This window comes from Carcharhinus amblyrhynchos, unplaced genomic scaffold (assembly GCF_965287045.1).
Source record: "Carcharhinus amblyrhynchos unplaced genomic scaffold, sCarAmb.v2.hapA chromosome_233, whole genome shotgun sequence".
Taxonomy (NCBI): Eukaryota; Metazoa; Chordata; class Chondrichthyes; order Carcharhiniformes; family Carcharhinidae; genus Carcharhinus; species Carcharhinus amblyrhynchos.
The window spans coordinates 23,827-41,012 of NW_027649973.1; the positions used below are offsets into that span (position 1 = coordinate 23,827).

Here is a 17,186-nt window from a genome sequence, read left to right on the forward strand (position 1 = left end):
CATTCCTGTGAAAAGATATTTCAGTGCCTTCTTGAGCTGCTCTCTGAACTTGGACTGAGTCACCCCATAAATAAACATGTTTGTGCAGCAGGTCGGATTCTGCAACATGCAGCCCTCTTTCTGCAATGTGTGTTCTGAATAGCTGTAGGAAACGGACCCTTTGCTTTTAGTGTATAAGAGATTGATCACAAACAACGATCACAGGAGGATAAAGCTGCCGGGAATGTTGAAGAGTAAAATCATAGATTTCCTTCTGCTCTCCATCTCTGGGACACTGTGGTTCCCTCCCTCACTCTGAGCCCTCGGTCCCTCTGGGACGCGACTGGCCACCAAAACGTGCCTGACTGTCAAAGCATTGATCGACAGAATTAAACCGAAAGGCAGCAATGTGGTCAGAACTCTGTGAAACCAGTTAAATGCCACCCACCCTGGATCAGTGAAAGAGCCGGGCTTGATACTACAGCCCCAGGGTACCTTTCCGATCGTCACAATAGATTGAAATGAGAAGTAGTGGGGGATGTTGTTGGAACACAGCAGAATGCCGATGGTAGTGAGAACCCCCACCGCAGTTCTTCCGGTGCGATATTTCACCATCAGTTTCTGACAACAGATGGCCACAAATCGGTCGGAGGAGAAGGCGACAGTGAAGCAGACGGAACAGTCTGTGTCTGTGCTAATCAGGACGGTGTGGGCACTGTACACAGGGGGTGATGTCCAAGAAGGTGAGTGGGAAATAATAATAAACAGTCTGGTTCAGTATGTCCTGAGTGACAATGACCAGCAGACCTGCCGTCGCCATTGTAACCAGGTAGACAGAGGTGCAGGTGGAGAGGCCACACTTTCCCCGTGACAGGATCACGATTCCCAGCAAGTTAACTGCGAGGGAGAGAAGGGAGATGACAGAAGACATAGGAGCAGAATTAGGCCACTCAGCCCATCGAGTCTGCTCCGCTACTCTATCACGGCTGATATTTTTCTCCTCCCCATTCTCCTGCCTTTTCCCCATTACCCCTGATCTCCCTATTAATCAGGAACCTATCTATCTGTCTCAAAGACACTCAATGACCCGGCCTCCTCTGTGACAGAGTTCCACAGATTCCCCACTCTCTGGCTGAAGAAATCCCTCCTCATCTCTGTTTTAAAGGATCGTCCCTTCAGCCTGAGGTTGTGCCCCTCTGGTTCTAGTTTTTCCTACTGGTCGAAACATCCTCTCCACGCCCACTCCATCCAGGGCCTCGCAGTATCCTGTAAGTTTCAGTAAGATCCCTCCTCTCCTCATCCTTCCAAACTCCAACGAGTACAGACCCAGAGTCCTCAACCGATCCTCACACATGACAAGCTCTTCATTCCAGGGAATCATTCTGGTGAACCTCCTCTGGACCCTTTCCAAGGCCCAGCACACCCTTCCTTATGCATTGTGCATTTGTATAAAGTGGAGGTGGAACCCTCTCTCCCACCACGCCCAACCCTCTGAGAACTAACACTGAACCCCTCAAAGAGGAGTCGGTCACTGTATAATCTGTTAACGTGAGTGTGAATTGGGACAATCTGAACCTCAGCAACTTGATGGTTAAATGAAAATAACCCGGTGACTCTCCGTGTAAAATCAACAGGGAACAATGTACCTCACTAACACAGAGCAAGCTGACTAAATATGAACAAACCCAATAAAACAGCATTCCAATGGAACACTGCTCAGATAAATACAATTCCTGCTCATTCACCAAAACATCACATTTTTACTCACTCTCGAATTTACAACCAGGTTTTGTGTCTTCCAGAATACTCTGGGCCTTCCCTCTTGATTCTTCTTCTTTGGTAGCTTTGCTATCGGGATGAGACTTTGAGTTAAGAGCGGTGAGCTGTGTCAGATGGCAGGTGTCCTTCCCTCTTTGTCCCACTGCCCCCTTCCTTTTATACCTGTGATGACGTATCGATATCTTTCTCAGAAGGCTAAGGAAATTGGGCACGTCCGCTCTGACTCTCACCAACTCTTACAGATGCACCATAGAAAGTATCCTTTCTGGTTGTGTCACAGCTTGGCATGGCTCCTGCTCTGCCCAAGACCATAAGGAACTACAAAGGGTCGGGAGCACTGCCCAGTCCGTCACACAAACCAGCCCCTCCCATCCATTGACTCTGTCTACACTTACCGCTGCCTCGGGGAAAAGCAGCCAGCACAATCAAGGATCCCATGCACCGCAGACATTCTCTCTTCCACCTTCTTCCATCAGGAAAATAATACAAAAGTCTGAGGTCACATATCGACCAACTCAGGAACAGCTTCTTCCCTGCTGCCATCAGACTTTTGAATGCACCTACCTCGCACTAAATTGATCTTTTTCTATACCCTAGCTGTGACTGTAACACTACATTCGACACTCTCTCCTTTCTTTCTTTATGAATTGTATGCCTTTTCTGTATAGTGCGCAAGGAACAACACTTGTTGCTGTATCCCAATAAGTCAAATCAACTATTAAGTTTATCTTTCTGTTCACCCTTGCTGTGACTGCAATACTGCATGCTCTCCTTTCCATCTTCCCCTCCTCCCCTTCTCCCCCTATGTACTGTATGAACGGTATGCTTTGTCTGTATAATGCGCTAGAAGCAATACTTTTCACTGTACAGTAATACATGTGACAATAATAAATCAAATATTAAGCTGATCTTTCTCTACATCCTAGCTGTGACTAATTCTGCACTCTTTCCTTCTCTGTGCTTTGTCTGTATTGCGTGCAAGAAACAATTGAAACAAAAGTATACTTTTCTTGTATACTAATACATATGACAATAATAAATCAAATCAAATCAGATGTCCCCACAATAGGATTGGTGTTTTGCCAACACCATCAGATTTTAATTTAATAGGTTCTTGGTATTGAAGTGCCTGATAGGCAATTGAATTTCTTTTTAAATTTAGCCAGAAAGTCTGTTGCCTTGGTAACCCTGCTGCTTGGCCTTTTGACACAAATGTTTCATTTTGGATACTCTATATGTGCTTGCTTTTTTTTAAACCCTGGAAGCACAGGAAAAAAACACCACCTCTGAAAGGGATCATGCAATGCTTTTTCCCCGAGCGTTTTACAATGTCACAATCACCAATCTACAAATACTTTACAACAGCTGACACAGATAGTAAGGAGAGGGGCAGATTAGGTATAGCTCTGAGTTTGAAAGTTAAAACACCTCCCCATGCTAACCCCCGTCCAACTTGCTCACTTATAGTTTTAAGTGAGTCAGCACTGGGCTTGCTCAGTAATAGGGGCAATTGTGGCTGAGTGGGCATTATCGCTGGACTATGAACACAGAGTCATAGAAGCACAAAATCCATCCAGTGCAGAAGGAGGCCATTCAGCCCATCGAGTCTGCACCTGCCACAATCCCACCAGGACATATCCCTGTAACCCCATGTAACCCCCCCGACACTGAGAGGAAATCCCACCCAGACCTGTTCTCCATAACCCCAAGTATTTACCCCACTAATTCCCCTAATCTACACATCTTTGGACCTGGCCAATCCACGTAAGCAGCCCATCCTGAGACATTAAGGGGCAAATTAGCAATTTATCTCCCTGTCCTGCTGCCTTCAGTGATAGATGGGCATGCACTCTAAGATCACTCTCACCTTCAGTGTCCAAAGATGTGCGGGTTAGGTGGATTGGTCATGCTAAATTGACCCTTATTGTTCAAAGATGTGCAGGTTATGGGGATTGGCCATGCTAAATTCCCCCTTAGTGCCCAACGATGTGCAAGTTGCGTGAATTGGCGAAGCAAAATTGCCCCTTAGAGTCTAAAGATGTATAGGTTTGGTAAATTGACCATGCTAAATTGCTCCTTTGTGTCAAAAGATGCACAGGTTGGGTGGATTTGCCATGCTAAATTGCCCCTTAGTGTCCAAATATGTGCAGAGAGGGTAGACTGTCATGCGTTGTTGCCCCCTTAGAGTCATGGATGTGGAGATTGGGTGAATTGGCCATGCGTTGTCCAAAGAGATGCAGGTTGGATGGTTTGGCCAAGCTGAATTGCCCCTTAGTGTCCAAAGATGTGCAGCATATGTGGACTGGCCATGATAAATTGGCCCTTAGTGTCCAAAGATGTGCAAGTTAGGTGGATTGGCCATGCTAAATTGTCCTTCAGTGTGCAAAGACCTGCCGTTTGTGTCCATTGGCCATGGTAAATTGCCCCTTATTGTCCATCTGTTTCATTGCTGAATGACTGGATTGAGGAACTCGGTCTGCCAGGCCCCGCCCCCTCCTCCGTTGCCCGCCTCTCGTTCCATGACTCCGCCCCCTCACCTCCAGACCGCGCCCCTTCTCGCCTGGCCCCGCCCACTGCCCAGTCCCCCGCCCCCTCTTCCCCAGGACCCGGCCCCGCCCCCTCCTTGCCGACCGTCAGACACGGCGGTGGCAGCGGGACTCCCGGGAGGCCGAACAGACACCGCGGGGAGAGGCCGAGGCTTGGTGTGCGGCCTGCTCCTGCCTGGGGAAGGAGAGCAGCCCTTGTCCTTGGAGGAGGGAGAGTGTTGAAGAGAGAGATTAGAAAAGACATGAATGAATTCGAGTGAAAATCCCTCAAAATTAACATTTACCTCAAACTCACCCCAAATTTTACCCCAAACTCACCCCAAAATTTACCCCAAACTCACCCCAAGTTTTACCTCACAAGTTTCCCCAAACTCACCAATTTTACGTCAAAACTTGGGTCAAAATTCAATCAAAATATACCATCAAATTTGCCAAAATTTTCTTAAACGTTTTCTTCAATTTTACCTCAAAATTTACCCCAGACATACTTCAACATTGACCTCAACAATTTTCTCAGAATTTATCTGAAATGTACCTCAAAATTTAGCTCCAAGGTTACCCCAAATATTCCTGAAAACTCAGGTCAAATTATACTCTCAAATCTACCCCAACTTGCTTCAAAATTTACCTCACCATTTTCCTCAAAATTCACCTGAGCATTTACCTCAAAATTTGCTTCAAATTTAGCTCAGAATTTACCCAAAATGTAGCTCCAGAATTTTTCACACGTTTACCCAATAATTTACCTCAAGATTTACTCAAAATTACCCAAAACTTGGCCCAAAGTTTAGCTGAAATTTACCTCAAGTATACCTCAAAAATTAGCTCAAAATGTAGCTCAAGTTTCCCCCAATTTTACCTCTCACGTTACCCCAGATTTACCTCAAACTTACCTCCAAATTTTGCTCAAAGCGTGGCTCAAAATGTACCTCAAATTTACCGTAAAATTTCTTCAGATTGAACTCAAACCTCAGTGAAAGATCGGGCAAATTTTTGTCAAAGACCGTCAAGTATATGTCAAATTTCGGGCCAATATTCGGCAAATTTTGCTGAAGTGTCCCTCCGATTTTGTTTTTACCGCAAACACTCCAAATTTTACCCCAAAAGTTACCCCAAACCTATCCCAAATGTTACTCCAAACTCACCAAGTTTTACCACAAAATTTACCCCCATTTTACTCCAAACTTTACTCAAACTCACCCCAGATTTTACCCCAAACGTTACCCCAAACCTACCCCAAATTTTACCCCAAAATTTACCTCAAATTTATCTCAATATTATCATCAGCCTCAATATCCTCCATTTTACCGCAAGTTTCACCACAAATTTACCTCAAAATGTAGGTCAAATGTAGTACAAACTGTACCCTCAAATTTACCCCAAATCTGCCTCAAATTTAACATTAGCCTCAATATCCTATTTCACCACAAATTTATCCCAAAGTCACCTCAAAGCTTCGCTGAAATATAGCTCAAAATTTCTTCAAAATTTACCTCAATATTTTTCTCACAATTTATCTCAACATTTACCTCAAAATCTGCATCACATTTACCTGAAAATCTGGCTTAAAATTTCTCTCAAATTTACCTCAAAGCTCAAAAATATACCCCCAAATTTATCCCAAACTTAGTTCACAATTTACCTCAAATTGTGCCTCAAAATTTACCTCAAACTGAGGTGAAATTTAGCCCAAAATAAACCCTCAAATTTATCTCAAACTTCCTTCAAAATATACCTCAACGTTTTTCTCAAAATTTACCTCAAGGTTTATCTCACAATTTACCTCAAAATTTGCCTCAAGTTTACCTCAAACGTTACCCAAAATATCACTCAAAATTTACCTCAAAATTGAGCTCAAGGATTCCCCTCAAATTTACCCCAAAATTTACTTTAGAATTTCCCTCAAACTTCAGTTAAATATCGGGCAAATTTTGGTCAAACGTCCGTCAAATGTATATCAAACGTCGAGCCAACATTTGGCAAATTTTGCACAAGTTTTGCTCAGATTTCGGTCGAGTCGGGGTTGAAGTTCAATTTTCACTCCAGCTGAATTTGTATTTATCGATTGACGGATTTTCCTAAACTTGTCTCTCTCTCCTGTTCGTTCACACATTTAATCATCAGATTGACTTTATCCAAATGGCAGTTGTTCTGTTGTTTTACAGATTTATTATTAATAGTCAAGTTATCTAAACTTGTGTGTAATATATCAGCGTATATTCCCCACAGTAATATCAGATTTACCTGAAGTTGTGCTTCTCCTGTCCATGAACACATTTAATAATCAGATCTAATTGTGTGTTTGTCCTGGCCATTAACCCATTTGATGTTAATATTTAATTTATGTAAATTTGTGCTTGTTCCCTCACTGAACATGTTTTGCATTAATATTCACGTTATCTGTTCAGACGAATGAGGAGGGGGGGATCTCATAGAGACTTATAAAATTCTACCAGGACGAGACAGGGTAGATGCAGGGAGGATGTTCCCGATGGTGGGGGGAGTCCAGAACCAGGGGGTCACAGTCTGAGGATTCGGGGTAGTTTTGTGGAAGAGAGTATGTGCGGGGTGCGTGGGGTCCTTGATTATGCTGGCTGCTTTTCCCCGAGGCAGTGGGAAGTGTAGACAGAGTCAGTGGATGGGGGATTGGTTTGTGTGATGGATTGGGCTACATTCACAACCCTTTGTAGTTTTTTGCAGCCTTGGACAGAGCAGGAGCCCCTACCAAGCTGTGATACAATCAGAAAGAATGCTTTCTATGCTGCATCTGGAGAAGTTGGTGAGAGTTGGAACGGACATGCCAAATTTCCTTAGTCTTCCTGAGAAAGTAGAGGCGTTGGTGGGGCTTTCTTAACTCTAGTGTCAACACAGGGGGACCAGAACAGGATTTTGGTGATCTGAACACCGAAAAACCTGAAGCTCTTGACCGTTTCTACTTCAGCCCCATTGGTTTAGACAGGGGCATGTTCTCCACTCCGCTTCCTGAAGTCGATGACAATCTCCTTCGTTTTGTTGACATTGAGGGAGAGATTATTGTCACCGCACCAGTTCACCAGATTCTCGATCTCTTTCCTGTACTCCGCCTCGTCATTGTTTGAGATTAATTTGACAGTGAATAATTAATCAGTTTACGCTTTTAAAAGAATTGATGTAGTGGACACGCTTGCCCCAATATCAGAAAATCCCACCCAACGTCAACAGACCCGTGCATGGCCTCACCCCCCTGCTCACTACAATTCCCGTGGTGGGCGGGACGTGAAAAATCCCCCGACTAAATCAGATAATATCACGATTCTAACTATTGATTATTAGTTCCAATCACAGGATAGTCTGAAGGAAACAATCCAAGCGTTTTGTGATGGGCCTGAATTGGTAATTAATAATTTATGATTAACTTAAACAAAGAGCCCCTAATGAGTGAAAACCTACGTCAAATATGTTGTTCCAATGTGTGAAGAAACTCATTTAGTAAGCATGAATGAAGAGCTTTCAATATTAACAAATAATTCATTAATTGCAGAGAAAATTATTGGAGTGAATGATTAATTTTAATACAAGCAGTTCGAGCAACTAAAATTCTTTAGTCTGTATCTAACCCCGTGCTGTACTTGTCCTGGGAGTGTTTGATGGGGGGACAGTGTAGAGGGAACATTACTCTGTATGTAACCCTGTGCTGTACCTGTCCTGGGAGTGTTTGATGGGGACAGTGTAGAGGGAGCTTTACTCTGTATGTAACCCTGTGCTGTACCTGTCCTGGGAGTGTTTGATGGGGGACAGTGTGCTGTCTGACTCACTCACTGATTTACCCTGTCTGTGTTTCCAGAAGCTCCTCGCTGGCTGTGATGTCTGGAAAGTGCTTTGGATCGGTTCCAGTGAACGCTTTGAATGGGGTACATGGAATTGGGACGCTTGGCATGGTGTCCCGCATGAGCACAAGTGAGTGTTGATGTTTATCTTTGCTTCAGTGTTGGCCATCCGGGGTTGGCCACAATCTGCAAGGGGGAGGTTTGGGGTGAGCAAGACCAATGAGTCGTCACAGCCTAAACCTGGCCAATGGGGGGAACGTGAAACTCTGCCCGAAGAATAAAGAAATGCTGCTGTAATGATTCAGGTGTTTGCTGACAAAATGGCCGCCGTGAACATGTCCAAAATGGCCACTGTGAACATGTCCAAAAGGCAGGCGTGAAGATTTCTAAAATCATCAGCATGTCTTAAATGGCCATCATCAACATTCCAAAATGGCCACCGTGGACATGTCCAAAAAGGCTGCTATGAAGTATAAGATGATGAATGGGATGGATAGGATAGAGGTGGAGAGACTGTTCCCACTCAGAAAGGACAGTAGGACTAGGGGGCACAGCCTCAAAATAAAGGGGGGGGCGGTTTAGAACGGAATTGAGGAAGAACTTCTTCACTCAAAGGGTGGTGAATCTCTGGAATTCTCTGCCCGTTGAAGTGGTGGAGGCTGCCTCGCTAAATATTTTTAAGACGCAGGTTGATGGGTTTTGATAAGAGAGGGGATTAAGGGTTATGGGGAGAGGGCGGGAATGTGGAACTGAGCCACGACAGATCAGCCATGATCTTATTGAATGGCGGGGCAGGCTCGAAGGGCCAGATGGCCTACTCCTGCTCCTATTTCTTATGTTCTTATGTCTAAAATGGCCACCATGAATGTGTCAAAAATGGCCACCGTGAACATGTCCAAAATGACTGATGTGTCTGTGTTCTATTTTACGGACATTCTGAGGAATATTATTAATCGGTGTAATAATTCGTTAGTCTTACACAGCCGCTCATGTCAATATTAACTCATTTCAGTCCTGTCTGAGCCCAGTTTCCCCAAATCTCTTCCCCAGTTAGCCAGTGCCCTTGACGGGACTGGAAATATTCAGAGATGATATTGGGGGGAGGTGATGGCCTCCTGGTATTATCACTAGACTCTTCATCTGGAAACTCAGTTCATGTTCTGAGGGACCCGGGTTCAAATCTGTCCATGTCAGGTGGTGGAATGTGAATTCAATAAAAAATATCTGGAATTAAGAATCTACTGATGAAACCATTGTTGATTGTGGTTAACACCGCTGTCTCACAGCGCCAGGGACCCGGGTTCAATTCCAGCCTCTGGTCGCTGTGTGTGTGTGGAGGCTGCATGTTCTCCCCGTGTTTGCGTGGGTTTCCTGTGGGTGCTCCGGTTTCCTCCCACATTCCAACGATGTGCAGGTCAGGTTGATTGGCCGTGCTAAGTTGTCCCTTTAATGTCAGGGGAATTAGCAGGGTAAATACAAGGAGTTATGGGGATAGGGCCTGGGTGGGAGGTAGGTGAAGGCTTGATGGGCCAAATGGCCTCCCTGTGCACTGTAGGGATTCAATAATTGTCGGAAAACCCATCACTAACCCACCTCACTGATGTCCTTTAGGGAAGGAAATCTGCCGTCCTTACCCGGTCTGTCCTACATGTGACTCCAGAGCCACAGCAATGTGGGTGACTCTCCAAGTGGCAACTAGGGATGGGCAATAAATGCTGTCCAGACAGCGATGCCCGTGTCCCACAAATGAATAAGAATATATACATGGCCCACACGTATGTTGATGAATCAGTGTTGGGCGAGGATCTATCAGTGTAAGGCCCTCCCACTCCCTCAACCCCCTCTGCATGGTTTTGTCCAGGGATAACTCACCCCTTGGTGATACCTGACTTTAACATTCCACAGCAGAATCATTGTAGCCTGAGTCCCATCCCAGCGTACGGATTAAAGTCAGGAGGAGGCCACTCTGCCCTTTGGGCCCTGCTCCCCCATTCCATATGATCACGGCTGATCCGATTGTAACCTCAAACCCCACATTCCCACCTCGCCGCCTGCTCCTGATATCCTTTCACCCCCCCACCCCTCGCTAACCCAGAATCTATCCACCTCTACCTCAAACACATTCAAAGACTTGCCCCGTCCCCCACCGCCTTCTGAGGCAGAGATTTCTAGAGACTCAGCACCCTCGGAGAGAAAGAAATTCTTCTCTCATCACTCTCTTCAATCCCCCCCTCTCCTCCCTCATTTTCACATGGCCATTATTCTCCCCATTTGTTGGGTGTGTTTTTTGGGGAGAATCTGGAATTGAGCCTTGCCGTTCCCGACCGTATTGTTAATGAGTGAACAGCAGGCAGTGTTTGGGACGTTGCTGTCTGCTCAGGGTCCGTGTTCTGAACTCAAGCAGATGCACTCTCATGCTCGCACACACACGTTCATGCACACAGGCGCAGACACGCACACGCATGCTCATGCACAGACACACACACACACACACACACACACACACGCTGTCTGTGCGGAGTCTGTATGTTCTCCCCGTGTTTCCTCTGGGTTTCCTCCCACAGTCTGGAAGACGTGCTCGTTAGGCTGCATTGGCCGTGCTAAATTCTCTCTCAGTGTAACCCGAACAGGCGCTGGAGTGTGGATTTTCACAGTAACTTCATTGCAGTGTTAATGTAAACCAACTTGTGATGCCAATAAACAAACTAAACTTAAAATGCTCCGACCCTTCCCCAGCCCACTCTTCTCCCTGGACAAGTTACGTAACAAAAGCAAAGCCTCTCCCTTTGTTTATTAAGGATACAGGAGAACACATCACCTTTCACTGGAACAATTTGCATGACCATTGTCCACCACTGATTAACTTTATTGTTCCATCTAACTGGAGTTAACGTCAGTTGCCAGGCCGGTGTGGGGGTGGGTGGGGCGTTTGGAGGTGTTTTAACTCAGTCGGAAACCTCTCCCAAACATATCGCGCCGGAGACGGAGGAGGAAGCAGATAAACTGAACCCCCCACTGCCTCTGGCCCAGCGACACCTCCTTCGGTGGTAAGCCATTGGGTATGAATGGACTTTTCCAGTGAGTTCAGGGATGTATGAGTTGTGGTGAGCTGTGTCTAGAGGGAACAGTAATGGGGCTGTGTTAGGATATCAGGAAAGTGACTGTGTACTGAGAGTGTAGAGAGTTTGCTGTTTGTGATGATTAATGATCTAGATGTGAATGTGGGGGAGAGGGGGGGTTATGATCAGTAAGTATGATTCTGATTTGATTTATTATTGTCATATGTATTGTGGGACAGTGAAAAGTGTTGTTTCTTAAGTGCTCTACAGACAAAGCATACCATTCATAGAGAAGGAAAGGAGAGGGTGCCGAATGTGGTGTTACAGTCACAGCTAGGGTGTGGAGAAAGATCAGTTTAATGCGATGTAGGTTCATTCAAAAGTCTGACAGTAGCAGGGAAGAAGCTGTTCTTGAGTTGGTCAGTACGTGGCCTCAGACTTTTGTATCTTTTTCCCGATGGAAAATGGTGGAAGAGAGAATGTCCGGGGTGCGTGGGCGTGGAGTCCTTGATTATGCTGGCTGCGTTTCCTCAGGCAGCAGGAAGTGTGGACGGAGTCAATGGATGGGAGGCTGATTTGCGTGATGGGACTGGACGACATTAACAACCTTGGGATGCGTGTCCATTGGTCCCTGAAGGCAGCGGGACAGGGAGAGAAGGTGGTGAGTAAGGAATATGGGGATAATTGTCTTTATTCGCTGAGGCGGAGAATACAAGAACAGGGAGATTACGATGGGAGCTGTATAAAAAGCTGGTGAGGCCACAGTTAGAGTATTGTGTTCAGTTCTGGTCGCCACACGATAGGATGTGATGGCACTCGAGAGGGAGAGAGAGATGGACAGAGAGGCAGACACACACACACAGAATCGGAGGGTGCAGCGGAGAGTGACCAGGCTGTTTCCTGGGCTGGAGTGTCTGAGCGATGGAGAAAGGCTGCTTAGGCTGAGGTTGTTTTCCTCAGGGCAGAGAAGGCTGAGGGGGAGGGGGCCTGATTGAGATGTACAAAACCATGAGGGACATGGATCGGGTAGAGAGGATGAAACTGCTCACCCCCTGAATAGAAGCGTCAGTAACCCGGAGGGGGACAGAGGTTTAAGGGACAGGAGATTGGGAGGCTGGTGGGTATCTGGAACTCGCTGCCTGAAAGGGTTTGAGAGGTATCCTTCCCTCCACCCTGCAGAGCCTCCCCCTGCCTCCCCACCCCCCCGAATGGAACACCCCCCTTCTCAGGCTCTGACCCTATTGCCCCTATCCCTCAGTCCCTCATACCCTCACTCCTCATTCCTTGGGTCCTCACTCCCTCAGTCCCCACTCCGTTGGTCGCTCAGTCCCCATTCCCTTGGTCTCCAGGGCCCCCGGCCTCCCGCTCCTCCCCGGCCTCCCGGTCCACCGCTCGCCCATTCCCTTGGTCCGCTCCCCAAATCTCCACTCCCCCAGCCGCCACTCCCCAAGTCTGCACTCCCCCTGCCCCCAGGCCCCGCTCCCTCAGTCCTCAGGCCCCACTCCTGAGGCACTGCCCCTCTGGCCTCACCGTCTTGGCAGTGTCACGGTGCCAGGCAGGTCTCTAATCACCCAGACGACACCATCACGTCAGGTCCTCACTGGTGGGTATCTGACGTGAACATAAAGGCAGGTCTGCATTGCCCTGGATGGTGTCGACTTTTCCCGATTGCTGTTGGAGTCTCACCCATCCGGGCAAGTGGGGAGAATATTCCATCACATTCCTGTCTTGTGTCCACATCAGGCCAATGGTAACCCCTAGGATGTTGAGGCTGGGGGATTCAGTGATGGTAACACCATTGAATGTTAAGGGGCGGTAGGGGTGGTGGGGGTGAGAGTGTCTCTTACTGGTGATGGTGCTCGCCTGGCGTTTTTGTGGTGGGAAAGTGGTACCTGACAGACCCCTCACGGGTTACTCAAGGGGGCTTTGGGGGGAATTGAATGCAGAACCAGGGAAGGATTGAGTCAGGGAGGCTGTGGGACAGGAGGTGGGGCTCACCTCAGTCTATAGGGGACCCAGTCAGAGCTCACCTACTCTAACTGGAGAAACAGACTGATCTCTTGCAGGCACTCACTGTTTAATACTGGCTCCGTATCCCTGCACCCTTCCCCATATCCTCTTAACTCTCTCTAATATGAATTCTGTCTTTCCCTCTGCAGAATCTCAGCCAGCGAGATGAGAACCCTGCTGCTGATTCTGGGTTCGCTGAGTAAGTCCTGTTGTCAAACTGCGCTGCGTTAATGAGCCCTGTTATATATTTAAGTGTTTGCATGATTGTTTTAGGATCACATGATTTGATAGTGACGTCGTTAGGGTGTTGCATAGGCTGTAGCTTTACCTACAGTCGTACTCTGTGCAGACAGCATCTCTTTTATGGAAGCACAGAATGCCAATAGTGCGCAACGAGGCCATTCAGCCCATCGCTTATGCACCCACACTCCAAAACAGCACACTCAGACCACACCGAATCCTATCCCTATAATCCTGCGCATTTATCATGGCCAATCCACCCAACCTGCACAACTTTGGCTGAGGCGGCTGGGATGTAGTGAGCGAGGGCAGCGGGGTGTAGTGAGCGAGGGGAGCGGGGCGCGGCGAGCGAGGGGAGCGGGGCGCAGCGAGCGAGGGGAGCGCGGCGTAACCTCGGCACATTCGGCCTTTCCAGATTCCAGTCGAATTCTCTTGCGAATCCCTCGATTGAACCTGCCTCCCCCACACTGTCAGACAGCTCACTGCACACCCGAACCACTCGCAGTGTGAAATCAGTTCTCCTCGTGTCCCCATCGATTCTCTGACCGATCCCCATCAATCTGTCTGTCCCTCTCTGGTTCTGGTAAAATTCCATTTGTCGCGGTTTTGCCTCTCTGCCCAGCCTGACCATTTGTGGTGTCTCTGTTGGGTTTATTGCCTTGTTCCTTTTGCCTTGGCTCTAATTGTTCATCTGGAACAGAGGGTGCTGTGTCTGAGGTGTGTGGTAGAGGGTCAGGATTTCACTGGGAGACAGATGGAAACCTGGTTCGAACAAGGTGGGTAAAGACTTGAGATTGAGTGTGTAATATTTTCAATCGGGTGATGTCAGGAGCAGAGCAGGTGTCGAAGGTGAGGTTGTCGGTTCTCCGATAATCAGAATTCTCTTTGGAAAATGAACTGCAGAGTTTATTAACATTAAACCTGTCTCTGTGTCTCAGTTCTGGACTCTGCACCCACTGACCCTTGTGAGGGTCACACTGTGCTGAACGATACCTGGAGGAACACAAGTTGCAGATGGACAGAATGTGTCAGCGATGTGAAATGTGATGATGGTCTTCGTACAGGCTGGTACCGGTTTAAAAGGTAGAGGCAGCGACATTTCCTGATAAACTGGGCACAGCGGGAGGAAAGGGTCAGTGTGGATACAGTCACTGCAGAGAGACTGCGATGGTCAGAGATACCGGTGGGGGGGGTGTGTGGTGTGCCAGTGGGGGGAAACAGCAGTCGGTAAATTCTTCCCATGATGATGTGAATGGTTGTTGGTGAGAAATGAGTGGCCTGCAGGGAGATTTCACACTCAGCCAGGTTGCTGTGTGTGTGGAGCCTCACGCAGGCCAGACCGAGTAAGGATGGCAGATTTCCCTCCCCATCAGTGGTGAGTAACATTCACCCCACACAAGTGCCAGGCAGTGACCATCTCCAACAAGGGAGGATCTGACCATCTCCCTCCTCCACATTCAACCATCGTTGCATAGCCCCCCCTTCCCCACCTCCCCCACACAACCACCCCCATTATCACCATCCTGGGTGTTACCATTGACCAGAAACTGACCTCGGGCCCAGCCAATTTGAGGGAACTTAATCATCTCCCTGCTTGACATTCAATGGCATTGCCGTCACTGAATTCCTCCCCATCAAACACCATCCTGGGGGTTACCATTGACCAGAAACTGTACAGTCATTGATATACTGTGGCTACCAGAGCAGGTCAGAGGCTGGCAATCTGCAGAAAGGAACCCACCTCCTGACTCCCCGTCAAAGCCAGTCCACCACGTACAAGCACAAAAGTCACGAGTCTGTTGGGATACTCTCCATTTACCTGGATGAGTGGGGCTCCCGACAACACTCGAGAAAGCTCAACACCTTTCGGGACAGGACAGGACAGCTCGATCGACACGCTAACTACAAACATTCGCTCTCTCCACCACCAACACATAGAGATGGCGGGCCGAAGGGCCAGCAAAGTAGATGAAATGGAAACATTTGGAAAGGACATTGGGTAAATGCTGGAAGGAGAGGTGTAAAATCCAGTGGGGAGAGGAATGGGAGGAGTGGGAGACAACATTGGATAGATCATTCACAGGGGCTAGCAGGGACACAGAGGACCGAATGGCTCTCAATCCCAGCTGTATCACTCTGTAATTCTCTGTCTCTGTGATTGTTATTCCAGTTCTGGAGGATGGAAGATTCCGGAGACTCCGCTCACAGAGGGACACTGCTCCACAGCATCTCCAGGCTGGTTACAGGGTAGAGTCAGACTTTACAATATCAGATTTAGTCTGACTGTCCAGCACCGTTCACATCACTTACACTCTCCAATATTTATACACCTCATTTCAGGATCACATCCCACCCTGGAACAGGGGGAAGGAAACGGGACAGTCTGTTTTACCGGGATTGGGAATCGCTGCAGCTGGAAGCGAGAGATAAAGATTAAAAACTGCAGCAGTTACTTTGTCTATGAGCTGAAACCGACACCATACTGTAACGCTGTTTATTGCACAGGTACATTGCTGTTTCAAAATGATCCAGGAGGGTGAGACTGGATATACCGGGACACTGACACACCGAGTGACTGAGGGACAGAGTGACCGAGGGGGAGAGGGACGGAGTGACCGAGGGGGAGAGGGACGGAGTGACCGAGGGGGAGAGGGACGGAGTGACCGAGGGGGAGAGGGACGGAGTGACCGAGGGGCAGAGGGACGGGGTGACCGAGGGGGAGGGGGACGGGGTGACCGAGGGGGAGGGGGACGGGGTGACCGAGGGGGAGGGGGACGGGGTGACCGAGGGGAAGGGGGGGGGCGGGGTGACCGAGGGGGAGGGGCAGGGGGACGGGGTGACCGAGGGGGAGAGGGACGGGGTGACCGAGGGGGAGAGGGACGGGGTGACCGAGGGGGAGTGGGACGGGGTGACCGAGGGGGAGAGGGACGGGGTGACCGAGGGGAGCGGGATTGAATGAGCGAGGGGAGTGGGGTGTCGCGACTGAAGTTAGTGTGCTGTGTGCAGAGTGCAGTGTGATTTAATGTCTCGTTGTGACACAGTTTCTGGGCACTGACTGATTGCGGGTGGAATAAATTGGGAAGTGTAAATTGGCCTGAATTTCCATTCCAAACAGATGAAGATTGGGATGATTTCTACTCTGTGATCTCCCATATCTCCTCCCTTGTCACAGATCCAGGGACAGCACCAACTCTGGGAGCCGATGATAACTCCCAGCCGGAATCCACTGACCCAGCTTCCCCAATCCCGACAGAATCTGCAACCTCAGGTATCAAACTGCTGCTATTTTATCCGGAATCGACATTCCCCAGATATCCTGCTGGAATTCCCGACTGGTGTGAGCGGGTGCAGTGACTGAAGGGATTGGCAAATGCAGTTCCACCTGGGAAATGGTGAGATGGGAGGGAGAATGAGATGGGGAATCATTATTGAAATGGAGAGAGGCTGCAGAAAGCTGCGGTACAAATGGGGACTTGGCGGGGCGGGGGGGTTGGGGAGGGTCATCGTCTCTGAGAGCCAGAATGTTGGGACACAGGGTCAGAAGCTCATAGAAACAGTAAGACACAGAAACGAGAAGCAGGAGGAGGCCATTCAGCCCTTCCAGGCTGCTCCGCCTTTCATTATGAATTCACGGCTGATCATCAAATTCAATGTCCTGATTACCCCCCTCTTTCGCCCCACCATGTCCTTCGATCCCTTTAGCCCCAAGAGGTATATCTAATTTCTTCTCAAAATCTCACAACGTTTTGACCTCAACTACTTTCTGT

The 17,186-nt window shown here is 48.2% G+C and overlaps 2 protein-coding genes across 2 annotated transcripts in view; both read left to right on the forward strand.

Annotated features, from left to right (window-relative positions):
• The window catches only part of LOC145338910 (pancreatic secretory granule membrane major glycoprotein GP2-like), a 91,874-nt gene that overhangs the window by 20,828 nt on the left and 53,860 nt on the right, over positions 1-17,186 (forward strand). The window lies entirely within an intron of this gene.
• The window catches only part of LOC145338909 (uncharacterized), a 38,358-nt gene continuing 21,705 nt past the window's right edge, over positions 534-17,186 (forward strand). The window contains exons 1-7 of the mRNA XM_080183303.1: positions 534-722; positions 8,128-8,240; positions 13,329-13,378; positions 14,358-14,502; positions 15,590-15,666; positions 15,760-15,924; positions 16,535-16,687. Coding sequence (XP_080039429.1) covers positions 711-722; positions 8,128-8,240; positions 13,329-13,378; positions 14,358-14,502; positions 15,590-15,666; positions 15,760-15,924; positions 16,535-16,687 — 715 coding nt within the window. The 5' untranslated portion in view covers positions 534-710. The remainder of the gene's footprint in view (positions 723-8,127; positions 8,241-13,328; positions 13,379-14,357; positions 14,503-15,589; positions 15,667-15,759; positions 15,925-16,534; positions 16,688-17,186) is intronic.